This window comes from Xiphophorus couchianus, chromosome 16 (assembly GCF_001444195.1).
Source record: "Xiphophorus couchianus chromosome 16, X_couchianus-1.0, whole genome shotgun sequence".
Taxonomy (NCBI): Eukaryota; Metazoa; Chordata; class Actinopteri; order Cyprinodontiformes; family Poeciliidae; genus Xiphophorus; species Xiphophorus couchianus.
The window spans coordinates 3,913,372-3,940,778 of record NC_040243.1 but is presented as its reverse complement, the minus strand read 5'-3'; the positions used below and the strand labels follow the sequence as shown (position 1 = coordinate 3,940,778).

The 27,407-nt window shown below is 37.7% G+C and overlaps 1 protein-coding gene across 4 annotated transcripts in view; it reads left to right on the top strand.

The window, feature by feature from the left end:
- The window catches only part of shank1 (SH3 and multiple ankyrin repeat domains 1), a 94,829-nt gene that overhangs the window by 21,442 nt on the left and 45,980 nt on the right, over positions 1-27,407 (top strand). For all 4 annotated transcript variants that reach the window (XM_028042400.1, XM_028042402.1, XM_028042401.1 and 1 more), the window contains exons 2-7: positions 8,506-9,045; positions 20,167-20,370; positions 21,680-21,751; positions 21,835-21,943; positions 24,926-25,080; positions 26,210-26,377. In XM_028042400.1, the coding sequence (XP_027898201.1) occupies positions 8,557-9,045; positions 20,167-20,370; positions 21,680-21,751; positions 21,835-21,943; positions 24,926-25,080; positions 26,210-26,377 (1,197 nt within the window). In that variant the 5' untranslated portion in view covers positions 8,506-8,556. The remainder of the gene's footprint in view (positions 1-8,505; positions 9,046-20,166; positions 20,371-21,679; positions 21,752-21,834; positions 21,944-24,925; positions 25,081-26,209; positions 26,378-27,407) is intronic.

Genomic DNA, 27,407 nt, shown 5'->3' with positions numbered 1-27,407 from the left:
TTATTGCTGTTTATTTTTTTATTCTAAGGCCTGGATGGTGGAGCATTTATTAGCAGTGACATCAAGTAGGTTCTTGGTTAAATTCCCGGTCTGGCGTCTCTCTGCATGGAGTTTTCATCCAGAGGTTCTCTCTGGTTACTCCGGCTTCCTCTCAGAGCCCAAAACTTGACTTTTTGTTGAAGTAGTTTCTAAATTTGCCTGATTGTGCATGGCTCTGTGATAGACTTCTATTTTCTGCCAAACTATGACTTCCCTACTCGTGTCTGATTCTTTTTCGTCTCTTTTTACTCCAGTGCATTTGCTGTTGATTTCTTTCCATTTATGGCATTTAGTCATTGTCTTTTCTTTGGAACATTCTGCTACTTCCCTTTAACTTTTATTTTTAGCCACAAGCAGCATGACTGCAGGCCCGTCTGTCTGTTCTTCAGTCAAACTCTGAAATATTTTTGAATATTAAACAGCATCTGTGAGTTGTTTACAAACGGCCGCCTAACAGAAAAATCAGTGAGTAATTTTTTTAAATTTCAGATTTATCATTTGCAGCATTTTAGACAAGAAAGTGTTTATTTTTCTATTTAAGAAATTATTAGGATAATTGTTAGGCCCGAGCAGCAAAGCGCTGCGAAGGCCTATTGTATCTGTACTGTTTCTTATTACGATTCTGCCCCCCCAAAGAGGCGCCTTTTTGGGGGCTTTATCATATTCAAAAACTCACCAAACTTGGCGGTCGCGACTAGAAAATTTAAAAATTTTGAATTTTAAGGTTGTTGCAAAAATCGCAAAAAAAATTGCTCAACGCCGGCAACTAGCAATTTTCTGTTGACACAATGGTATGAACGTACTTCATCGTAGAGACATGAAATTTGGTACACTTGTAGAGCTCACCAAAAGACTCAGAACTTACATTTAATGTTATAAGCCAACTATCACAGGAAGTCGGCCATTTTGTATTGAATGTCCATTTTTGACCTCGATTTTGACGTTTACAGCCTTCGTATTTGATCGAACTCCTCCTAGGGATTTCGATTGATCGGCTTCAAACTCGGTCAGTCTGATCATAAGGCATGTTTGATTTAAAGTTATCAAATTGGTGAGTTTTGGAGCATGTTGAAGGGGGGTTAGCAGGGGTCAAAGTTCACCTACTCGCCATGAAACACGAAACTCTTATATTTCCTATACAAAAACACATAGAGGGAACAAACTTTCAGTGATTGATCGTCATCAGGTGTCCTAAAATACCCTGTGGTGAAATGATGACATCACTTAGGCCACGCCCCCTGAGAACAGGAAGTGTAATGTTTTACTGTGAACGGTCGCTATCTTAGCCCTTTGACCTAATCAACATGAAACTGTGTCCAGAGACAGGAGACATGTTGGTGTGTTGTGGATTCCAACCCCGACCTGCTTTGACATAGCAGGTGGGTGTGGCGGCGCGGCGAAGTGACCTGTAACGCCGTTGCCATACGTTTGGCTCTGAATTTCACAATTTCAGGCCCAGCTGCTCCAAACTCACTAGGATGGATCCTTATCCACCCACTGACAGGAATTCATAACAAAATTTGGTGGGCGTGGCCTAATTTCTCTATAGGGCCCCCTAGAGTATATTAAATGAACAGCCCCAAGCCATGCTTTATCCTAGAATTACGAAACTTGGTACATATGTGTATCTTGTCAGGACGTACAAAAAAGTCTATTAGAGCCATGGTCGAAACCCAACAGGAAGTCGGCCATTTTGTATTGAAGGTCCATTTTGGACCTCGATTTTGACGTTTACAGCCTTCATATTTGATCTAACTCCTCCTAGGGATTTTGATTGATCGGCTTCAAACTCGGTCAGTCTGATCATAAGGCATGTCTGATTTAAAGTTATCAAATTGGTGACTGTATGAGCTTGCTGAAGGGGGGTTACCAGGGGTCAAAGTTCACCTACTCGCCATGAAACACGAAACTCTTATATATCCTGCACAGAAACTCACAGAGACACCAAACCTTCAGTTATTGATCATCATTAGGTGTCCTAAAACAGTGGTTCTCAAATGGGGGTACGCGTACCCCTGGGGGTACTTGGAGGTACTGCAGGGGGTACGTGAAGCTTTTCAAAATATCTTTAAAAAATCAGTAGGCTCCTCATAATAAGTCTTGGGAAAAATTATTTTGTAAAAAGTTCGATAAAATATAAATGTGTGTTCATACACTGAATTTTATATTCAGTATTTAGTTTCAATATCCTTTAAAATAAAACGGACCCCCCCCACCAAGTTAGTTTGACCCATGGACCCAGGGCACTCGTCAATGACCTGTCGTTATCATGATTACACTGTAACTATGGAGACGTGGCTAAAGCGTAGCAGCAATGCTGCTGAAAGTACAGATAAAGTGAAAAAGAAGGCACTGTACCTCTTTTTTATTCCAAAAATGTTTTGCCCGTGTCAGGGGGTACTTGACTAAAAATATATTTTTAAGGGGGTACATCACTGAAAAAAGTTTGAGAACCACTGTCCTAAAAGACCCTGTGGTGAAATTATGACATCGCTTAGGCCACGCCCCCTGAGAACAGGAAGTGTCATGTTTTACTGTGAACGGTCGCTATCTTAGCCCTTTGACCTAATCAACATGAAACTGTGTCCAGAGACAGAAGACATGTTGGTGTGTTGTGGATTCAAGCCCTGACCGGCTGTGATGAAGCAGCTGGGTGTGGCGGCGTGGCGAAGTGACCTGTAACGCCGATGCCATACGTTTGCTTCTAGATTCCACATGTTTCGACCGAGCTGCACCAAACTTGGCCTGAGTGATACTGGTGGGATGCCCGTCGATCCTATGTCATCATATTATGACGTCATCTAAGCCCCGCCCCCTCAGAACAGGAAGTGCCGTTTTTTTGCTTGGAAAGCTCTGTTTATGGCTCTTTAGACCTAATCAAGATGATTCGGATGATAAACTCTGTCAATGCTCGCTGCTGGCTGAACCGTGTGGGCGTGGCCAAATGGTGAATATCAGTCCCTCGCCATATTCATACGTTTGGCTCTAATTCACACATGGATCATCCGATTGGCGCCAAACTGGATATGTATGACCTTTGTTCACCTCTAAAGAGCCCAGCGGGTTTGAGATGTAATTTGACTCCACTGCGCCCCCTAAGTTGATACATCGGCTCTGTCTCCTCGGTGCATCGACCGATCTGCACCAGATTTTTTGACAGTCGTCTGGGAGCGCTGCCGAACGCATTCACGCGTGTCGCCCGGTGGACGGACGGGGAAAATGCGCGACAGCTTCTGCGGCAGCTGGCGGGCGGCGGTGCTGGAAACTGCGGCAGAGCTTCTGCGGTGGCGAGCGGGCTGCGGCTCTGGAAAACGTGCGAGAGCTTCTGCGGTGGCTGGAACCCCCGCGGTGGCCAATAGGCCGGAGCGGCGCTTGCTGCGAGGGCCGCCCGAGGCTGCTTGCAGCTTTAATTTTATTTGCTTCTTTAAATGTTTTTCTAATATTGTATATTAGAAGGCTTGTGGTTAAATTAAAAATCTACATAATTTGACAATTTTTAAAAATTTGATTAATCGATTGATTGTCAGAATAATCAATAAAATAATTGATTACTAAAATAGTTAGTTGAAGTATAATTTCCTTTCTTTTAATTTGATTCTAACAATGTATTTTATAAAGGCTTAAATAAAAGATCTGGAGAATGTGACAGTTTTTTAAATCGATTAATCATCAGAATAGTTGATTAATCAATAACTAAGTTAAGTTAAATGACTTTATTTAATTTCTAATCAAATGCATTAGCTGTCACAGCTCTAATTAACCTCCCAGGATTAACTCAGCATATGCTCAATAATGCAGTTTGTTGTTTTAATCCCTGTGCAGTCTCTCTCATTGTTTGTCCTTCAAGTCTGGGACTGACTCTCCTCACTAGTTTCTGCTTTACTCCGTCGGCTGGCTTCGTTCTGCTGCTCACCTTCTGCATCCCGCACCCCGCCGCTTCCTCCAAAGCCTCTGCCTATCTCTGATTACTCAGCACTATGCAAAGCACTGGCTTCTTCACATTATAATCATCTCTTGTGTGTGCACCGTTTTCTGGTTGGTCAGATTTCTGACAGGTCTGCAGAAACCTCCCGGCTTTCCCCCACATCCCCTTCAGTTTGCTCTGACTGCTCCCGTCTCCTTCATTCATTTAATCTCTCTGTTCTGTCTCTCCTCCCCTGTTATCTCTTCTCTGTTATGTTTTACAGGCTTGCTTTGATTTTTATTGAGTTTTCTTACATTCCTCTGGTGGTATTTCTCAGAAACAGCTTGATACTGGAGGGCTCGTTAGCTTTGCTTCATATTAAAGTCCTGACGACTTGTAATGTAATGGCTGACACTTATGTTTATGTTTTACTTAATTCCTGCAATTAGGTGCTTCTATTGTGTGAATTGTATACCCTTAATATGCTCGAAACTCCAGAAAATCACCTAACTAGGCCTGCAACTAATTAATTTTATTGATTAATCGGATTAAAAAAATGGCATATTCTGTGGATTTTTCATTTAACCAACTTGGATTTTTTTATTCAATGTTTAAAATACATGAAAAAATACAAATAGATAGTTAAATTCTTTTTGTAAATAAGAAAATAAACATTTTATTGTCTAAAATGTAATAATATAACATTCATTTAGTGAAAGCTTGATTAGTCATAGCAAAGGATGCATCTGCAGCTAAAAAGTACCTCTAACTTTATGTGAAAAAGTCAGCATTTTTTGCTTATAGTTTTTGGATTAAACAATAATTAGACAGAAAAAGTTGCTTAATGTGATTATTATTATAATTTTTTTTAACTGAATTTGAACCAGGTGAAGCTAAAACAAGGCCGCTTGAAGAGTTTTGTTAGAACATATTTACCAAAAATGATTTTATTTTTTAAAAATCTTGTACGCATTATGTATTTGTTTTGTACTTTTTTGGCTCTGGGTGTTTTGTTCTTTAAATTGCCTTTTATTTGAGTCTGCATAGTCTGGTTAACTATGAAACAATTGCTAAATGATGATTATTTTAATAATAGATTCATCACGATTAATTGTAAATATATTCGGGATTTTACAGTTTTTTTACGGATCCTGTGGTTTTTGCCATGATGGCCAAAATTGTTGCATTGAAAGAATTTTTGGTTGCAAAAAGAATTTTATCTGCTCAATAATAAACTAAAGTAAAATTTTAAATGATTTTAGATCAACGATTAACCTTTTGGGGTTGATTATTTTCTTATTTACGCTGTTGCTTTGCATTTGAGTAAAAGTAGGTCGATGTTTGTGGTTCTAGCTACTCCAAATCTGAAACGACTGCAGAAACGTCTGTTTTTTGTACCTTATATTTAAGGTGGTATTTATTTATAAAAGATAAAAAAAGTGTCTTGCATTGAGGACAGGGGGCCGCACAAAATCCTTCAGAGGGCCGCAAATGGCCCCCGGGGCCACACTTTGGAGATCCCTGCTCTAGGATTTATCCAACATGATGTAAATGCGTCATCTAAAACAAAATAGAGACCAGAAATAATCTGAAGTAACCCTAACAAACTTCTGAAAAGGAAGTAACGTTTCTCTGCATGTGTGCAGAGTAGATATAACGTCTCTTCCTTTAAAAAAATAAAATAAATCATCCACTCTGGCCCCTTCAGAGCCAAAAAGTCACTTCAGAGTGAGGCAGACTACCGATCTGTCCCTGAAGGCCTCTTCTTGGCTCGGCGCAGCGCATGAGGATCCGCAGAACCGAACAGCTGAATAACAAACAGTCTCAATCCTTCACGGAGGATCGACCAATCAGAAACGAGATGTCAGAAATATCTGCAGAGGAAAACTGAAAACGTAAACGAGGAAGCCTCTAATTTGATGTAATTACACAAATTTATTCAAGTAGCTGTAATTACAAACCACTTTGCAGCTTTGCATTTTCCATGCAGATATAAAAATGTCTCATCACTGATCTGGAACTGAGACATGATGGTTCCTTACTTAAACATTCAGCTTCCTCATTGTGAGCAATAATGAGGAGATTTTAAATTGAAATGGACTTTTGATGAGCCGTTTTGAAACATGAAATTGTGCCAATGCAAGTCTTTTCGTTGTTAGAACCAAGGATTTAGCTACTACTGAAGGAAAACCTTCTTTTGAGCTGATTTTTGGCTAGAAAAGTGGTCTGGTTCATTCTCCACAGTGCAGGAGGGGATTCTGCATGTCTGGGACCTTGAAGGTGAGAATTAGCGGCACAAAAAGGATCATTTATACATATGTGGTGTGAATAGTGTGTTATTATGTTGTGAGGGTTGGCAGGGTTGTCTGTTCACATGGAGACCAGAGTTTCTGCTCTGGTCTGGTGGTTATCTGCATCACTAAAGGCTTTCGGAAGATGGAAGAAAGAAATCCTTTATTGTCCTTCAGTGGGGAAATATTGATTTAACAGCATGAAAGTAACAGGCAATCAAGAAAATAAAAAGTCGTAGTTAATTTCCACCTAGATATTCAAATTTTGAGATTAATTTCAGATATTTTCTAGAAAAAAAAATTAATTCAGAGAAAAAAAGAAAATGTTAAACTTTTGAAACTGAATTTTTTTTCTAGACATTTTCTGAGATTAATCTAAAAAAATTTAAGTTTTTTTTCTAGCAAAATTTTGACTTTTACAACTCAGAAACGTCCCTATGTTTTTCTAGAAAATTTAGGAGATTCAAGTATTAGATTTTCTTTTACATCACAAAATTATTTTTTAAACTTTACTAAATTTTTAAGTGTTCTCTAGAAACATTCTGAGATTGAAGTAATAAAATTAAAGTTTTTACTTTTACAACTCACAAACTTACCAATTTTTTTTTTACAAAAATTTAGATTTTTCCATCAAATCTTTGAATTTTCAAATTTATTTGAAATTTCACATTTGAATTTGAAAAATTTGCCAGAACCTTTTTTTCTAGAATTTTTTTCTTGAAAAAACTTCTAGAAGTGTTTCTAGAAGTTGTTCTAGAACTTCTAGAATTTTTTTAGATCAATCTAAGAAAAGTAGTTTTTCAAGCAAATGTTTGACTTTTCAAACTCAAAAATTTAAAATTTCCTTTTAGAAAATTTCTGAGATAAACCTCAACATCTGAAATTTTGCTAGCATTTTTTTTTTCAAACTCAGAAATTTACCAATTTTTTCGAGAATATTTCTGAGATTCATTTCAACATTTGAATCTTTTTAATAGCAAATGCTCTATTTTTGGAGGCTGCAAATGTACTTGTTTTTTTCTAGAGAATATCTGAGATTAATCTCAAACTTTGTAGAAATTAAATTCATTTTTTTTCTGTACATAATGTCTCTAATACGCCGTTGCACTCGACTGCCTGTTACTTTGATGCTTTCCAAGTCTTTGCCTTCCAGCTGCTTCCTCACTGATTTCCAGCTCAGTTTTGTTTCTGTGACAATGACAGCATATTGTCTTGTTTGTGTTCTCAAAATGGGAAGGAAAAGGAAGCCAGAAAACAGAACAACTGTCTAAAGCAGATGAAAAGCATTTATTTCAACACCTCCTCCGGCCTGACAGAGACTGAAGTGATTCAGCTTCCGTCAGCTGCTCATCTGCTGCATTTCCAATCATTTTATCTGTCTGTTAAAATGCTTTGTTGGATTTTTATAGTTCCGGTGAAAGAAAAGGGAACAAATTGTCTTTTTTAATGTGCAGACACTGGTTTATACCTGGGGTTACAGCCACAAACCTAAATGTATTTTTATGAGATTTTATGTGGTTTATAAACACAAAGAAGTTCATAAATGTGAAGTGGAAGGAAAGTGAAACAGGATGAAAATCTGAAAAGTTTGTTGTCAAAAAGTGAAATGTGTGTTTCCTTTGGTAATTTGTAAAACTGACTTCCATCTGCCATAAAAATAGACTTATGACTCTCCCACCTGAGCTGTGAATCTGTGCAGCTCCCCCACGGTTACCATTAGTTTGAACCTTTCAGACTTTAACAAAACAGCTGGATTTATACTGAGAATACATTAAATAAAGGTGAATTCAATACACGGTTTAGGCACAAATATTAGCAACTAGCTGCACTCGTGTTTGAAGGATTTGAGTAAACAGGATTGAATATAAAATAGAGACTGATACTGAAATGTCCAGCTAAAATTGGTCAATAGGGATTAATGTTAATGCTGATATTTCATTTATCCCTACTTTAAATATACACAATTTTTAGAGTCATAACATTTTAGAGCTCCATATAGTTTCAAAATTATTTTTCAGTTTCAATTTATTTTTTCCAGTTTTAAAATAGTTTTTGCTTCAAACTTATTTTTCAGTCTGAAATAAATATTTTTTGAGTTTCAAGAGAATTTTGTTGAGCAAACATTTTGGCCCCAATTTAGCTCCGTAGTGACTGGCTTGTTGGTGGAAACCTTTCAGAATAATTCCTCACTCAACCTTAAGTCGTCATCTCTCACTCTTCTTTTTTCCATCTGAGAAACACAAATAAACTTTTCTTTCTTTTCCCCATCAGTGTCTCTCTGGGAATGATGGTGTTGCCACTGGAACCACCATCTTTGTCGCCATGACGATGCCATTCAGCCCCCTGTCCAGCGACGAGGAGCAACAAAGGATGCTGGGAAACAGCAGACATCTCTATCCTGGGGCAGAAGACGAGGAGGAGGAAGAGGAAGAAGAAGAGATGGAAGAGGATGAACGCGACGAGGACGGGGAGGAAGAGGAGAACGGCGAGCTGGAAGGAGAGGAAGACGATGATGACGAGGAGATGGTGGAGGAGGTCAGGCGAGGAGGCATCCCTCGGATCGGGAGAGGCGAGGGACACAGACAGTCGGGTAAACCTGCGGGACGACCCGGCGGGGATCGACAGATGAGGCCAGGAAACCCGGGACACGCCGCCAACCCTTACTCGGCCAATCCCGGACCCACGCACCAAGCAGCAGCCAATCAGCAGCAGAGGAGGCTGAAGGAGCGCACTGCCAACTCAGTGCCATCTGAAGACACCCACATCGCCATGATGGTGTTTCGCATCGGCATCCCAGACATAAAGCAAACGGTCAGTGCAGTCCACACACAGAACAGGAGCACTCAAAACCAAGATGGCGTCCCAAGTCATATAATAACTAATAACATCAGTTTATTATCACTTCTTCAGCTCAGAAAGGAGATACACACAATCAAATTGTTGGAAATCTTCTTAAAGCTGCAACAAGTGTTTCTTTGCATATTTGTTGGAACTGTCACAATGTCATGACAGAATGGTATGAGACAGACAATCTGGAAAAAATCAAGCTCCTCTGTCTTCCCAGTGCTAAATAGAAACAACCAATCAGAGCCAGTAGGTGGGATTTAGCGTTGTCAATCACTCTTTGTGTGGCGCTGCCAATCAGGCTAGTTAGCATAGCCACTAATGATGGTGGATAGACGGTTTTCTTCTTTAGGTCAGTTGTTTAACACATTTAGCAGCAAGTGCGTGAGGTTGATTGACGGCGCAAGGCGCAAAGATGCGCTTCCTCGCTCCGATTGGTTGTTTTTGGTCGGGAGCTGTACGTTTCTTCAGACGGCAACAGTATCTCAAGGAGGAAGTGGAGAAGATTGATCTTTTCATAGATTATCTGTCTTTATCAGTAAAAGACCATGAGCCATTTCTCACAACCAAAACTGGTTGCATTTACCCAGAATGCCCTGCACTGTAGGCCACTTCCTGCTTTTGGAGCAGTCTCCGCTTTTTAAACGAACCACACCAGAGTTCACTTCAACCCAGTGCTCGACAATAAATCAATACGAATACACATTGCGATAGACATGTGATCAATATCAATAGATAACACATCCGACTGAATATTCAATAATTTCTCTTAACTCAAACCCAGAACTACACAGCATCCGGGGAAATGTAGACAGAGGAAATACTTTAGCTGCTCAACCTAAGAAAGGTTGGTGGAATTCACTCACACTTTTGGTTACCTAGCAACTCACTCGTTCTTTGGTTACCTAGCAACAGCCTACTGAGTAACTGGCACAGCAGCAGTTTAAAGTTCTGTCACTTTGTCTGATAACTGCTTAAGATTTTTTTTTTTTACATTTACATTTACATAGAGTGAAAACTGGATAAAACAGGAAAGGCAAGGCACCAGTTTGACAGTATTTCAGATATTTAAAACAAAAACCTAATCAATAATTATTGATATCAATGGATATGAAACGCTGGTACGTTTTTCAGCTGTATTGCTCAGCCCTACATCAACTGAAACCTAGGTTAGCAGGCAGACCAGAGTTCGATTGCGACTTCACACCTCCCCAAACCAAGATGACTTTCTAGACAAACAAACTGCAGTTGGATTAAAGCAGACTAAACAGGGCTGGTGTGAATGCACCCTAAAGTTACTGTATTCCATCAAATGTGCAAAGAAAACTCAAAGTCTGAGAGGACGTTTTTGGATTATTCCATCAGCAGCTGCTAAAACACATAAAAGACCTTTCAAGGTGACCCAGCTTCAGGAAAGAGAAGATGAAATGTTTAAAAGAGCTATCTGGATGGGAGGAAGTTGATCCTAAAACTGTAGCAGTAGGGGATTAGGAAGGAGTAAAAAACGAGAGAGAAGAGGGTGAAGGAGAGGAAGCGTAGCCACTTGGTCAATGTTGCCAAAGAGCTTTTTAAACGTTGCAGTGAAAAGCCCTTCTTTTCGGGGAGCGACTGGCTTTCAGAGGCCTGACGTCACGGCGGAGCAAGTTGGAGATGCATCTGCCTCCATGTTCACAAACAAACGCTTCCTGCATTTTCCCACTGCTCTCGTCTCTCTGATGATGAGGGATTTCTTTCCGCTGAATTATGGCTGGAGGCTAACCTCCGCTCATAATTGAATCACGGAGTGCTGAGAATTGTGCAGAAAGAAAGAAAAGTGTTGCTCATCTGTAGATGAAAGCTGACCACCTTTGAGTTTGACGAGCTGAAGGTTACGTTCCTCTGGGATGTGTTCATCAGCTAACTTACAAAGAAGCAAAAGCATATTTTAGATTTACCATCCCGGTGCATCATAAATGCCTCACTGAGCACCTCTTTCCTCTGGCTGCTGTGTGATTTATTATTGATCTGAGCGCTGGATGCTTGCAGCAGTGCCTGGCTAGTTGTGTGTGTGCTCAACGTATTTAAACCCAACCATAAATAATTCACCTTTCTCTGTTTATTGTAACAAATCGGCTTTAAATTTAAGTCATAAATATGAGGTTAAGTCCAAAATGTGAGCTTTGGCTCGGGGTTGAACTCCAGAAATCAGATGAACTGTCACAAACAACGAGCTGCAGGCAAAGATGGATGGAAGCAGATGGCGTAAAAGACGGAGATAAAAGTCCTAAAAAGACTGAAGTAATAAATATCTCCTTAATTACGGTTCATTCAGGAGGTTCCCTGCAAAGACATGAACCGTACCATGTAATTTTGGTCTAGTTTATAGTAAAAATATCTTAGTACAGTTAAAATAAGACAAAACTAATTTACAAGTAACTTTTCAGCAAGAAATAGGAGTTTGTTTTAAGTAAATAATTTCCTAATGTTGATGACTGGACATGTTTCCCATAAGTGGCATAACTTGCCAATAGAACTAGTAGTTTTGATCAATATATATTAATTATTGACTTAATATTAATTTCAGCTCCTATTTCTTGCTGAAAAGTTACTTGTAAGTTAGTTTTTGTCTTTTTTCAAGTGTACTGAGATATTCGCACTAGAAACTAGACAAAAAATACTTGGTGAGATTTGTGTTTTTGCAGTGTAGTTTAAGTTGGTGTTTTCCTAAGTGTGGGCTGCGGCCCCAGGTAGGGCCCCCTGGAGGCCCTACCTGGGGCCGCAGGAAGTTGAGGTTCCTAATTTCCCAAGAATTTGGAAAGAACCGGCAAAAATTTAATCCCATACACTTTTTAATCTTAACATTTTCATAATAATAATAAAATTTAAAAAAAGTTAAAATAATTTATTTAAATGTTATTTACGTTTCTCAAGCTAGCATAGCAAGCAAGAAATGCATTGGTTTGGTCACATATTTTGGATTATTACTCTGCTAAGTGACCCAGGGATTACACTTTTTTTTAAAGTTTTCTGTCAGACGTTTTCTGATTCCATAAGATTTTCAATTAAAATATTTTGTCAAAATGTTCTTTCTTTTTCTTTTATGCAAGATGTTTTTAAAAGAGTCCATTATGCTAAGTAGGGCTGAAACAATTAATCGGATTAATTGCGATGAATCGATTATTGAAATAATTAATAATTGTCAACTAATTTAAGTAATTGATTAATCGTTAACTGGAGTATACAAACTCTAAAAACGGCAAATTGCTGAAAGAATATCATTCTCAGATGAGTAAAGATGCCTAAAATTTACAAAATATATTCATTTTGCAATTAAAATACAAATAAATTCTCTGTATAAATGTTTGGTCCAAAACTCAAGTAGCAATTTTACTGTCACCTTATTCAATAATTTAAAAAAATCTCTTATTGAGCATCTTTTGCTAACTAGTTATTCATCAGTTAATCCAAAATTATCAGCCCTACAGTGTAGTTCTGATAAGCAGAAAGGGCTTTTCACATTTTGTAGAAGTATTTTTTAGCTGCAGATGCATCCTTTGCTACAATCATCAAACGTTCACTAAAAATGCTCTGTTGTCAGGAAATGAAATATTTATTTTAATATTTAAAAATGAAAGTAAATCGTCTATTTGCATCTTTTAATGCATTTCTAATATTGTATAAAAAGGATTAATTAAAAAATCTGCGGAATGTGTTTAATTTTTTTTATCTGATTAATCAATTAATCACCACAATAATCGATTAATCGATGAATAAAATAATCATTTGTTTCAGCTCTAGTGGTACATTAAAACACCTGCTTATCAGACCCAGCTAAATAATCTAACAGCATGTTTCCTTGTCTTTCTTACTTTGAATATGAGGTAAACAAACTATTTCCCTTTCTCTCCGGTGTAATGGGAGTTACAACCAGATCCCCTGATGTTTACGTTCTGACTACTTTGTCTGATTTTTCCCTCTTTTCTCTCTAAACCTGCACCGTTTCTCGTCCTCCTCCTGCTTTCCTTCAGTTGCTCTTTAATGTCTGCTAATATGCCATCATCCTCCCAGTATATTTGCTCTGTTCTACATGTCAGCTAATTCACCCTCAATAAAATCTAATTGCTGCCTAATTGTGTAGTAATGAGACCAGGGAGCGACTGCAGATGTTATGAATTGAGGGAGGAAGACGTGGAGCGACAGAAAGCTTCAGATTCAGAGGATAAGTAGTTATGTTTTTGTTTTAGGGCTGCAACTAAAGATTATTTCTGTTATCGATTAATCGATTAGTCGGATAAAAAACTGGCACTTTCTACATATTTTTCATTTTACCAATTAAGCCTTTTTTATACAATATCAGAAATGCATAAAAATCATTAACAATATTAGAAATATATTAAAATACGAAGTAAGAAAGTAACATTTAATTTACTAAAATGCAATAAAATTGTATTTTATTGCCATTTAGTGAATTTGAATCAGATGGAGCTAAAACCATGCCTGTTGGGGAGTTTTGTGAAATACATCTGCAGACAAGTGTTTTTCTCTTGGATACAAAATATATAAATATATATAATATATTATATTAATATAATATAAAATTGACTGGATGCTACATATATTTTGTACAGTTTTGGTTTAATTACTGAATATTTTATTTTAATCATCAAATAAAATTTATTTTGAGTTTGTATGCTCCAGTTAACGATTACTCAATTACTAAATTAGTTGACGATTATTTCAGTAACTGATTAATCACGATTAATCCAATTAATCATTTCCTCATTTATTAAGTAAAAAAAACCCTGTTAAAATTCAACTACAGCATTTTTCAAGTGAGTTGGATTTTTTATGTGGATTTCAGGGATTTTCATGAGTAATCTCAAATATCCAGAGCTGCATCTGTCCTCATCAAAGTACATTTGCCTTCAGTGCTTCAACACGCTGCTAGTAAAGCTGTTCGAGGAGAGAGGAGGATGGGAAAGAGACCTGGAGGTCAGGGTTTTATGAAGGACATCATTTTGCACTGACAGTCATGTTAGAATGGATCTGAGAATCAGGGCTCTATGCTAACCCTCTAAACCCAGAAAAAACATCTTCAATCTTTAGACAAAACCCCTTTCAAGGTAAAACTTCCCAATTTAATGGAGCAGAACCTCCTTTGTGGTTACTTGGAATCGGTAGCGGATTTGTGTAATTTCCTATTTCACCACTGATCAGGAGGAAATGGGAACATTAACATCTACAGACCCACCATTCTGAGTTATTATCTGGAGTTATTATTTTTGATTGTTGGAAAACTCAGAAAAATGGGAAAGATAAATCATAATTGTTTTAAAAAAATTGATTTTAAGAAAAATTGTGCAATGCTAAATTGCCCGTGAAAATACTTCATTCACTGAGCCACGTCTGTTATATGTTATGTTAAATATATATAAGAAAATTTAAAATATGAACTTTTTTTGCAGTCTGGTCTAACTAGTAAATAATTTAGAAGTTATTTGTTTTCTGGTTGTTTTTTATGCTAACTCATAAAACCAGCATGAAGATCATCCAGTCACCATTTCTGAACCATTTTTGTGTTCAGCTCTCTGTTGCAGATGCATTCTAACAAAACAACTTTAGATACTCATGCATCTTTACTGCAACGCCTGTGAGACTGCAGAGAGGCATGACTCTGGTGTTACATCAGTCCGTAGCTGATGACACTGACATGCATAATCATGGCTTTGCTGGGTTTGTGGGCCTTGATGCTCAGCACCAGTCCCTCATCTTCAACTGGTTGTTCATGTAAAAAGCCAACGGTCCATTGACTCACTTGTTTGCACAGCGACAGGCAAACGTTTGTGTGTGTTGCAACTTTGGTTCGCATGACTCTCCCACCTCAGCGGGGGGTAAACACCAAACTGGCTGCAGGTTTATTAGATTGTCAAAGTCACGAAGACGCAGCAGAGTCGGCATTTGGCTTCTGAGTGTATTAAACAGCATGAAGCAAATGGGTTTTTCTTTTCTGTGTGACTAGAGATGAAGTCTTTGCAGTAGTTGTAGAAGCTTCCAGCCACAATTTGTGCCCTGAAACAACAAACCTATCCCCTAAAAATGGATTCTTGAGTGAGAAACGTGAACCTCTTGGCACTGCAGGACACACCAGACCAGAGGTTCTTTGTGAATGAAAGGGGAAGTTTTGTAGGTCAGTAAAAACAGATGGTAGAAATGGATTTCTGAACAAAGAAAAAGGAGCTATGTCAGAATTTGATGGAGAAAGATACAACAACTAGGATGTGGAAAAGAAAAAAAGAAGCAAAATGTTATGATTTCTTATATATTTAATCAAATTAATCGTGATTAATCGATTATTGAAATACTCATTAACTCAACAACTACTAACCAATGAACTATCTGGAGTATACAGACTTGAAAAAGGCCATTTGCTAAAAAAAACAACAACACATTCAGAGCAGTAATTAAGCCAATTCAATACAAAAATATAAATTTTGCATTTAAGATAAAAACCTTCTTTATCTGTAAATATGTTCTACCCAAAACTCACTTGTCATACTTTTAGCTTCACCTGGTTCAAATTCTGTAAAAAATTAAAAAAGCTCAGTAACTAATAAACTTTAGTTAATTATCTACAGGAGGTAAAATGGACTTAAAAATGTAGAACAATATTTTGTGGTAATAATAAGTCACAATGAGAGCTATTCATTACGAAATATTTAGATAACTGTATGGTTGCACTGTGTGTTACAGCAATTATATCCCCACAAACACAAATATCGCTCTTGGAAAAACATTCCCATATGTAATATCCATATTTAGGATCCAGTTACAGGAATATTTATAATTTATGTAATCAAACTGCAAATCAAAACTGCATTTAACCAAGTTTTGTAATGTATTAATATATATAGATAGTTTCAGTGGAGAAAATAGTAAAACTAGTGATCTCAACACCATAGACAGTTTTATTGGCTTTGAATATCATTAATTGGAATTTATCATGACAACAATAAATCAAAATTATTATCATGACAGGAGATTTATCATGATAAATGATATTTGATGAACACCCACCCTTACTGCAGATGGAGATGATCAAGCATTCACTAAATGAATGCTATTTTATTGCATTTTTGGCAACAAAGTATTTATTTTCTCACTTAGAAAAGGAATTAAAGGATGATTTCATTTGCATATTTTAATTTATTAAGTGGTTACATGAAAAATCTGCAGAATGTGTACATTTTTAAACCCAATTAATTGATTAATTGTCAGAATAATCAATAATGGTGAGTTGAAGCATAATTCGGCCTTAATAAAATGTTTGCAGAATGTGAATGTTTTTTTAAAATCGATTAATCGTCAGAATTATCAATTACTAAAATAATGGTGAGTTGAAGCATAATTTCCTTTTAATATGATTCTAATACTGTATTTTTAAAAGGCTTAAATGAGAGACCTGCAGAATGTGACTGTTTTTGTAAATCAATAAATCATCCATATAATCAAATAATTGCAGAGTTTGGTTGTTTTTTTAAATTGATCAATCGTCAGAATAATCAAATAATCAATTACTAAAATAATGGCTAGTTGAAGCATAATTTTCTTTCTTTTAATATGATTCTAATATTATGTTTTAAAAAGGCCTAAATAAAATTTCTGCAGAATGTGACTTTTTTAAAATCGATTAATCGGTACAATCAAATAATTGCAGAGTTTGGTTGTTTTTTAAATTGATTAATCGTCAGAATAATCTAATAATCGATTACTAAAATAATGGTGATTCCAGCCCTAATTTCTTGGTGTATTTGACAGGAATGCATTTCCCAGCAGAGCTCATTAAAGGCTTCCCGTCCCCCTGCACTCGACCTGCAGGAAAACGGACCATGGGGATGGAGACGGTGGCAGAAAGGGGCGACTCTTTATTTCAGCACAGATAAGCGCCGGAGCCTCTCCGGGAAGGAAGACAGAGTCTGAGACGGAGACAGGCAGGGGAAGATGAAGAGCAGCACGGACAGAGAGAGTGGGCGTTTGTGAGTGGGAAACTGTGATCACGGCTTCAGGAGGCAAGACAGGATTTCACATCTGAGTGATATTAAAAACCCACCGGGGGGAAAAGAACTGGGATTAATGCAGCATCAAGCTGTTAATGTGAAGCTAGAAATCATATGAAATTTTTTACACAAATGCTGAAAGCATTATGCACAGTGGAATGTGTGAGTTTTAATGTAGGATCTCTTCTATAAATGCAACTCATCATACTTACTTCGGTCTAATTTAGTAGCACCTGCCTCACAAGATTTCAACACCGGAATCATTTTTTAAAAACTTTATAGATTTAATTAAAGTGACAAAAATGATGTATACATATATTAATTATATTCTAGGACTTCAACTAATGGCTAATTTAATAATTGATTATAAGTTATTCTGACGTTTAATCGATATTCTGACAATCGCCTGGCCTAAAATTTCAGTTAACCACGTATACAATAGAAATACATTAAAATATGCACATAATTGCTTAAAATTATGAGCTAATTTGTTTTTTAAATAATAAAAGAAATCTTTTATTGCCTAAAATGCAACAACATAGCATTCATTTAGTGTATGCTTAATGGTTAGTAGCAAGGGATGCATCTGCAGCTAAAATAATATTTAACATCGACATGTGAAGGTATTTCTTTTGATTAACTGATTAATGATGGTGCAAAAGGTGCTTAAAATGAGAATTTTGCAGTTTGCAAAATTTGAAGTTGAAACGATCCCACTTGAGGAGTTCTGGGTAGAACATATTTACTGATAAAGATTTTATTTTTTATCTTAAAAACAACATTATTGGCTTAATTTCTGCTCTGAATATATTGCTCTTTCAACAAATGACTTTTATTTAGTCTGTATATGCAAGTTAGTGATTAATCGATTACTAAATTAGCTGACGATTACTTCAATATTTGATTAATCACGATTAATTGCTTCAGCTCTAGAATATGTAAATTTACATTCAATTAAAGTTGTGCTTCAACCTCTTTGGTTTAGCTCAGAAAACCTGAATAATTTGCATCTAAAATACTATAATCTTATTGAACTCATCTGTTCTTCTCGTGTTTTTAATTTGTGAAAACATTAAAGTTGAAATTTTATCTCATAGATAAGAGAAATCATATCAAACAATCTCGGTTCTGATTGTTGCAGAGGAGCATTACCTTGTCGGTCCACCAGAGGGCGCTCGAACTGCTTAATTAAGAGCTTGTGTGGCAGCTACAAAACGGCCGTAGTGTGAGAAAAATCCAATTTAGCCGCAGAATAACTTAAGTTTTCCTGGAGGTATGTTCACCAGAAAGTTTGATGCTTCATTAAGTGCAGAAATCTCAACTTTCAGGCGCCGCTATTAGCTTGTATTAGCTTGAGTAGCGTCCCAGTGTGACAGCTGAATCCTCAGTGTTCATCCCCTCCTGCTGGGACTGACTCACTCCAGCTTCTTTGATGCTACTGTGCTACTGTAAATACGCCTGTGTGTGTGTTTGATGAAAACCTAGTGTAATACAAACATTAGGATTAAATCTGCGGTGCTGTAAATCGTAAAAAAAAAAAAAAAAAAGGAAAGAAACACACACACACGCATTCACACAATAAAACCCATGCACGTGCTCACACAGGCGCACCATTGCTGTACCACATCCCAGGGAACACAGGGAGGTTTCTATGGCAACAAGCATCCTGCTCCGCTAATGAACCGGTTGCCGTGGCGACCGTGTCGGCTGTGCTCAATCGGAGTCGAGGAGATGCACAGAAAAAAAAGAAACGAATAATAAACTGGGGGCATTCCCTCCCTCCGCCCCCTGTGTGATACGTGTGTGTGTGTGGGTGGGCGTGCGAGTGTGTGTGTGTGTGTGTGGGTGGGCGTGTGCGTGAGAGTGTGTGTGATGTTGAGATAAATGACACACTCAATGAGCATTGCGTGAGAGAGGAAAGTGCGTTCCCAGCATCTGGCTGCACTCTGCGTGGGCCAGATTCGTCTCGCTGCCACCTGAAGGTCAGAGGCGGACCGGACTGGACCGGACCGGACCGGGAGAGACGGATCAGAACACAGAACTCAACCGGCCGGGCTGCAGGTCCAGAACCTGCCTGAGCCCACCAAGCTGCGGCTCTTCAGCTGCATTTTGCTGACTGAACTCCAGAACCGCTGGGCGTTTTGGATGTCTGGAACCAAACCTGCAGTCACTGCGTTTATGAACTGCATGACATCTTAGCTTGAGCTCAAAGAACGAAACTACAATGGAGTTTTAGGGCCACACTGAGAAAACAATAAAAATAAATGACATTCCAAGTCATAAAATTACAAAAATAGTTGTGAAATTACGAGAATAAGGTCAAAATAATGCAAGAATAAAGTCGTAGCATTATGAGGATAAATCGTATTACCACTTTATTCACGTAACGCTCCGACTTTACTTTATTAGGACACAGAAGTAAAGCTGTAATATTTTTTATTCTCATATTATTTTGACTTTATTTTCATAATATTTCACTCTTATATTATTTTGACTTTATATTACGGCTTTATTCTTGTAATTTTATTTTTTTATTCTTTCTAATACTCAGTTGTACGGAACTAAGTAAGCGTGACAAAGTTTAATATAAAAACATGAACATAGTAACAACTATAGCTAATCAAATTTTTGGTTTTTGGACATTTAATTTCTGTTTATTTGACTCTATACAACCAAATATAAGGGCCAGACTGTGATTTTTCTTTTATTATTACAAGAATAAGATCATAATGGAAGAATGAAATAATAATTTAACAAGAACTTCAACACAAAAAAATATAAAAATTAAAATGAGGAATGATGAGCATCTTGTGAAGTTATACTTTTATCAGTAAGGAAAGGAAAGAATCTTTTCACAGATCATTTAATCCTAAATGTGTCGGGTTTAGATTCAGGTTTAAAATAAAATGCATTTGTTATTAGTTCAAAGTTTTTCCATTCATGAAACGATGCTACATTGTTTTCCATTAAGCAGAACTATCGATCACTGTCTTGATTAATCAGGATAGTAAACACATTTCTGTTTAAATACTGAGTTCATATGTTTATCCTGCAGAAATGTCTGCGGTTCAACCCCGACGCCACTGTGTGGAAGGCCAAGCAGCAGGTGCTTTGCTCTCTGACCGAATCGCTGCGAGACGTGCTGAACTACGGCCTCTTCCAGCCTGCCACAGACGGACACGACGCCAAGTTCCTGGAGGAGGAGAGGCCGCTCAGAGAGTACCCACAATCCTTTGAGAAAGGGGTGCCATATTTGGAGGTACTTCTTCTGCCTGATGTGCCGTACGCTGTGCTTCCTGAAGATGTCACTGCTGTTCTTTAGTACAGCAAAAACAGATTGGATTAAAGCTGCAGTATGTAGCTTATCTAAGGAATGTTTGTTAAAACTGTCACCATGTCATGACAGAGGAATATGAGACAGATAACATCTGAAAAGATTGATTTCCCTCACCTCCTCCAGGAGCTGCTATTATCATCTGAAGAAATGAACTGCTCCCATTCAAAAACAACCAATCAGAGCCAGGAGGACGGTCTTAGCGCTGTCAATCAACCTCAGATACTCGCTGATAAATGTGCTAATGGCAGAGAAACAACTAACCATTACAGAAAAACCATTTATCTGTCATTATCAGTGGCTATGCTAAGTAGCCTAGCATTCACAACACGCTATGCTAGCAGCAGTGTATCAGACAAACAAGCTGGGAGAGAGGATGAGCTGCCACACAAGATCATAATATGAGGCATATTCTTAACCAGTTAAGAGTTTCTCTGTTGAAGCTACAATTATCTGCTTAAGAAATATATAAAATGCCTCCATCTTTAAACTTTTTCCACAGTTAGAGCTGGCCAATAAATCAAATTTTTTGTTTTTGAAGATTACATTTTTGGAAAATCTGGATTTTTTTCTAAGAATGCTCTCCCTATCTTTCCAAAGTTCAGAGTGACATTATCGCACCCTGGGCAGCCATCTTGTTTGATGAGTGTATTTTACATTAATATAAATGCATGCCACACTTTTCTGATTTTAATTTCCTCCTTGCCAAAAAAGGAAAACTAGATATTATAACATCCAAACAAAAAACTTTATATCAGTTTGTTGAAGTGACTTGAGAAAAACTGATAGATTTTATATTTTAAGATGAATAAATAAATATTTATTGTGAACTTCTTTAAAAACCGTGAAATCCCCAAGCAAATTATAATTTATTATTTCATTTTGTATCAATAATGCTTCATGTTGTTCATCTGAGCACATCTGAAAAACAGTGACTGCAGTTGTCTTTGGGGCTAGTTTTGATTTGTCTCATTCAAAATGTAATTTGAATACTGACTTTATAAATAAGTAGAGCTGAACTATTCAAATGTTCTGATATTTACATTATGCACAGAGGAGGCAGTTTCTTTTATATTTCTTATCTTACATAGGCAATAAATTAAAAAATTGGCTTTACAATAAGTTTGTGCTCCCCATTTTTGTGTATGTGGGTCAAAAGTTGGACAGTGGTAAAAATGCTAATGCTAACAAAGGCTCTCCTGTTTGTTTTTTTCTGTTTCTGTCGCCGGTTTAGTTCCGCTATAAAACCAGGGTTTACAAACAGACCAATCTGGATGAGAAGCAACTGGCCAAGCTGCACACCAAGGTAAGGAATCCTTTATTTCTCACCTCTGATATCAGAACCGGACATTAGATCTGACAGTTTTAACACTCCCTCTGCTAATTCAGGCGAGTCTGAAGAAATTCATGGATTATATCCAAACCAGCGCTGTGGACAAGATGGCCAAGTTCATAGACAAGGGCCTGGATCCAAACTACCAGGATCCTGACACTGGTGGTGAGGAGAGCTGCACAGCAGATGTTTACTTCGTCTTTCTAACAGTTACACTGAATGTAGCGACAGCCGATCTAGAGAGAAAGAGGTGGGGTTAGCCGCCAAGAGTGTTTAATGTGGCAGAGGCGACATATTTACAATTTTTCTAACCATTATTTTTTTTTACTTTTAATCATAATGTCTCCACAATTCTTCCTTAAAATGTTTTAAATTCATATATCTAAATAAGGCCTTAAAATGTCTTGAATTCATTAAACAGAATGAAAGTTAGCCTTAAACACGTTAATCAAAGGGGTTTTAAATGGTTTGGCAGGACTATTTATTCCTGGATCGTCAGTTTTTTGTTTTTTTCTTTCCTCACAGGAGTTTTCTATCGGACAAAAGTTTGAGTCACCATCTTCTTTGGTTTCTGTGTTTTTTGGCGGTTGAGGCTACCGCTAACTAGCTGCTGTCATACTTAATTAGCCGCTGTTTGGCGTTGTTTCTTTTTGTGCATTTTTGTCGTGAAGCAGATATTAAATGTCATTTATAATGGTTTAACAGAGTTAAATTTGAGTTGGTAAGACCTACAGAAACCCTGAATTATCAGTTGTGGCATCCCAAGTACCCAGATTTATTGTTGGAAAGCAGTAATTTAATGCATGGTGCTGTAAATAGTTTACCCTTCAAAATATTGCATCCAGGAAGTAAAATTTTTTAGTAATCTGCTTCTGTTTTGAAGCTATAGTCTGCAAACTGAAGTAATTTTTTAAATGAAGCACCCAGATCATTCACCTTGTGGGAGAAAATGTTTACAATCAGACAAAACAAAAAAAACAGTTGTTTGTGCTGTATTTTCAAAAAGTAGGCTTACCACAGACGCAACAATAAAACACCGTACCCAAAGTGAAACATGGTGGCAGGAAACATTTTGAGCTCCTGCCAAAAGAGACTGAGTTCTGACGTTAAATAGAAAGCTGCTTCAATGAAGGATTAGTTGTTATTCAACCTGATTATTCCACTTTTTAAAAATGTTTATTGTGTTCACAGTTGTTTCACTTTTAATTTAATTGTACAGGATACATTTGGAATACGATTTATTGTCGATTAATGGTTTATTAGATTGAAATTAGTTCCAATCGATTAACTAATAGTCATTAAAACCTTCTTTCAATGTTGTAGTTTGGCCTCCGTCCAGCAGAGGGCGCCGATGGTAGTCTTCCTTTACCGGAGCTACAGAAACAAAGATGGCGGAGCCTTCTCTGTGTAGCGAAGTGTAACGGTCCAAACCGAATCCTTTTTAATTAAAAAAAGAACTTTTGCGGTTCTTTTGTGAATTTAAACACTCGACAAGCTCTTTAAGTTATCACCTCCATAGCGCGGGAGGATGTGATGACAGAAAAGCCGAGTGGATAACTCAGAAATATGGAAACATGATATAAAAAGACATTTGCATTAAGACGCCATTAAGCACGACTAATTTAGAGGACTGGTTAAGTTTAAAAAGGTGAGAAAACCATAATTTTCTATTTATTTACTCAGTATTTCACTCAGTCGACACACAAAAATGTTCAAATTTAAAGCGTTTTTTAATGCAGCATATGAAAAGTTTAGAAAAGACTGTTGGACCTCGATACAAGAGAAAACTTAAGGTTTTTAAGAAAATTACGCTTATTAGTTAATTGATTGCTAAGAGTAATTAACTTTAGATTAACTCATTAATGATGACTTAATGATCCCTAATGTGGGATGTTTTAACATAAAATTTTACATTTTTGAGAGCCACAAGCTGCAGTTGTACCTTTTTAAAAATTCAAAATGTCTTAAAGCTGCGAATAGATTTAAGCACCTATGTGACCTGACGCCTCGGCTGTTAAATCTCAACCTTTAGAGTGTTTCCAAGCAGAAATGAAACCTCCTGTTTTCTGCCCTCGTCTCTGTCGGCTGTTGTCCCAACAGTTAGTTGGACATCAGAGCCAGGCCGGTTCGCAAACTGGTGGCTTTTCCCGGATCCTGCTGGTGTTTAAGGGCCGCGGCAGACGGCTCATTTACAGCCGAGGCGTGTTGCTCGGAGTCGCTCCAGGAACGGGAGTCAAAGCCTGTAATCAGGGGTGTGAGACGTGCTGCCGCTGCTGGACACGTGGGGGCAGCAGAGAGTCACAATGAAGCGATTCAGAGCTGTGCTTAAAGTCCAGCACGGAGCTTAGTGAGGGACTGACGGATAAAAATGTTTTACTCTACCTACTCGTGACATCCAGATGCCACAGAATGAGAGTCTTTAATTAGAGATAATTAATTTCTGTCGGTTTCAGTCTGGTTGGTGGTGGAGGCGCCTCATTTCCATCGAAGGGAAGAAGAAGAAGAAGAAAATGTTCTGAAGGAGAAACACCTGAAGAAGTCTAGTTAATACACGCCAGCTATTAGATTTTTACCTGAGATTCACAGAAGATGAGCAAAGACAAGGATTCAGCAATTTTCCTGCTTACCTGATAGCAGCACTTGAAACTTACCGTTACCATGACAACCACATTTCTGCTGGAAGTACTTTAAATGTTGTTGTTCCTCAAAGTGTAAGTGTTCCTGTAAAATATATCAATCTATCCATCCGTTCTTATGTCCATCCATCCATCCGTCATTAAATAGGTTCATCCATCCATTCATTATTTCATCCATCCATCCATCCATCACCAGTCACTCCTGTTGAACAACAAACTCAGAAAATCAGGTTTCAGCCATCTGCTTCTGCTGCTGGCCTGTTTGTTAATGAATGAATGTGATCGATTCGTCCTCCTATTAAAGTTCGACATTTATTGCTGTGAAAAAGGAAAGGAAAAACAAAAAGGGAGAAAGAATAGAAACATTTATTGCCTTTACAGGACAGTACAACTTACTTTTATCCTGCTTCTTGGCAGCATGTTTAGATCATTCTGATTGAAATCCTTAAAGTTTAAGCCAACAGGTTGATTCGGCTCCTGTGACTGGATGCGCCTCCTGTGTTGTGTTCAGAGACTCCTCTGTCGCTGGCAGTGCAGTGCGAGCCAGGTGGAGGAGAGGCCATCCGGGTCCTGGTGGACGGAGGCGCTCACATCGACTTCCGTGCCAAAGACGGACTCACGCCGCTTCACAAGGCTGTTCGAGGCCACCGCCATACAGCCCTGCTGGTAAACACTCACAACGTCTCCATCCTGCTCTCAGCAAACGGCCACGTCACAGAGGCATGGTGCAGTTACACTGTAAAAAATAAAAACAATTCTGATTTATTGTCAACATGTTATTCATGCATTTATAACTGTTAGCGTTCCAGACTAAATATTTAATTCACAACCTAAATATTTAAGAACTAAGCATTTAATTAAATGCTTAAAATAAACAAAACATATAAATAAATTAAATATTTAGTTAGGAAGCTAAATCATTTTGCTATTTAACAATATACTTAGCAATTAAGCTAAATATATAGCTTACTCAGGTTGTTAGCTAACTTTTTAGCTTACTGACTAAATATTTAATGTGAAAGCTAAATATTTGGTTTGAAAACTATATTTAGCTTTCAGTTCTAGTTCACAAACAAAATATATAGCTTATTTGCTAACTATTTGGCTTGCTTGCTAAATATTTGGTTTGAAAATTAAATAAAGTAATTTGGAAAATAATAATTTACTTTGGAACTAAATAGTTTGCAAAACAAACTAAACATTTATTTTTCATACCAAATATTTAGCTTCCCAGCTTAATATTTACCACAAAAGGTAAGTATTAACTTTGCTACCTAAATATTTAGCTAGCAGCATAAATATTTAGTTAGCAAGCTAAATACTTGTTTTTTTGCTAAATATTTAGTTTGCAAAATGAACATAATTTCCAAATTAAACATTTTATTTTCAAACATTTGGATGGGAACTAAGGTTTTAGTTTACAAGTTTATTATTTATCTTGTGAATTAAGTTTTGTAATTTGGAGCTCTGACATTATAAATGTATGAATAACATGATGAAAATATCAACACTTGTTTTTTCAGGCTAAATAATTCATAATACTGCTGTTAATTTGTTACAGTGTAACTTTACAAATTTCACCCCAAACAGAAAAGACAAGTTTTCACTTCCAAAGCTTCAGAAACAAGATTTATCCTCATTTGTTCCTCATGATAAAAATCCACATGATTCAGAATCAAGCCGCCTGTTTTAAAGAACCTTTTAGACCCAAACTGAAGCTACATGCTCTTGTTTTTATCTTTTTCCAAGCGTCGTGTTACATCATCATCATGAGCTCCCTCGTCTCTTCCTGCAGGTCCTGCTCTCTCTGGGTGCATCTCCAGACTACAAGGACCGGCGGGGGCTGACCCCGCTCTACCACACTGTGCTAACAGGGGGCGACACCTCCTGCTGTGAAACGCTGCTGTACCACCGCGCCAAGCTGGGCATCAGGGATGAAAACGGCTGGGACGAGACGCATCAGGTGCGGTCAGGCGACCCGGACCAGAACAGAAGGAGTTTATCGGCTCCATTTGGAGTCTGGAAGGAAACCGAGACGTTTGAGTTCAGATCTGCTCTGTGTTCCAGTTTTGTCTCCATCTTTCCTCCACCTTCATCCTTCATTCCAACCATCCGTCCGCACTGATCAGGGAACGACAGGAAGCAGAGGCAGAAAGGTAGACGCCATCTTCATCAGCATCTTCCTCATCATTATCCATACGTTCATAAATTCATTCATCCATCCATCCATCGATAAGTTCATCTATCCGCTCCGGTTCATCCATTCATTCGTCCACTCATCCTTCTATCCATTCTTTCATAAGTTCATTCCTCAAAGTGTAAGTGTTCCTCAGTTCTCTTTTGCTCATTCATACATCCATCCACTCACTTGTTCTTAACTTCAATCGTTCGTACGTCCATCCATTCGTTCATAAGTTCGTCCATCCATTCGTTCATAAGTTCATCCATCCATTCGTTCACTCATCATTCCATCCATTTGGGAACCTATCTGTCATTCTACCTCATTTCTCCAGAGACTCGTTTTGGATGTTGTTGTTTTTGGTTGAGAAGAATCTCCAGTAGCAGTCAGTCCCACAGTGAATCTGAAAAGGCTTCTGCCTGCAGACTGATGTACAGGTCATTCACGACCATCATGACATTTTAACAGTTCAGTATTCTACACTGACGTCTCCTGGATGACACCATCAACTATTAGCAAGCTCTGCTAATCCTCCTCCTTTGCTTTTGCCGCTCCTCCTCAAATGTCTGTTTGTGTGAAATCAACACCTCGTTAACACGGTTACTCGTCATATCAGACTGAATGTAAAAAAATACAAAAGTAAGAGAAAATTCCTCCCAGCTGGAAATTATTGTCCACAAATAAATAAAGTCTGTAAAATGAACAAATCGGAACTAACATAACAAAGATACTCCAACATGCAGATTACAACCATTCCTGTTTTCTGTGTTTTTGACTTCCTCCTCTTGGTGTTTCCTCTGGTTCTGTATCCCGA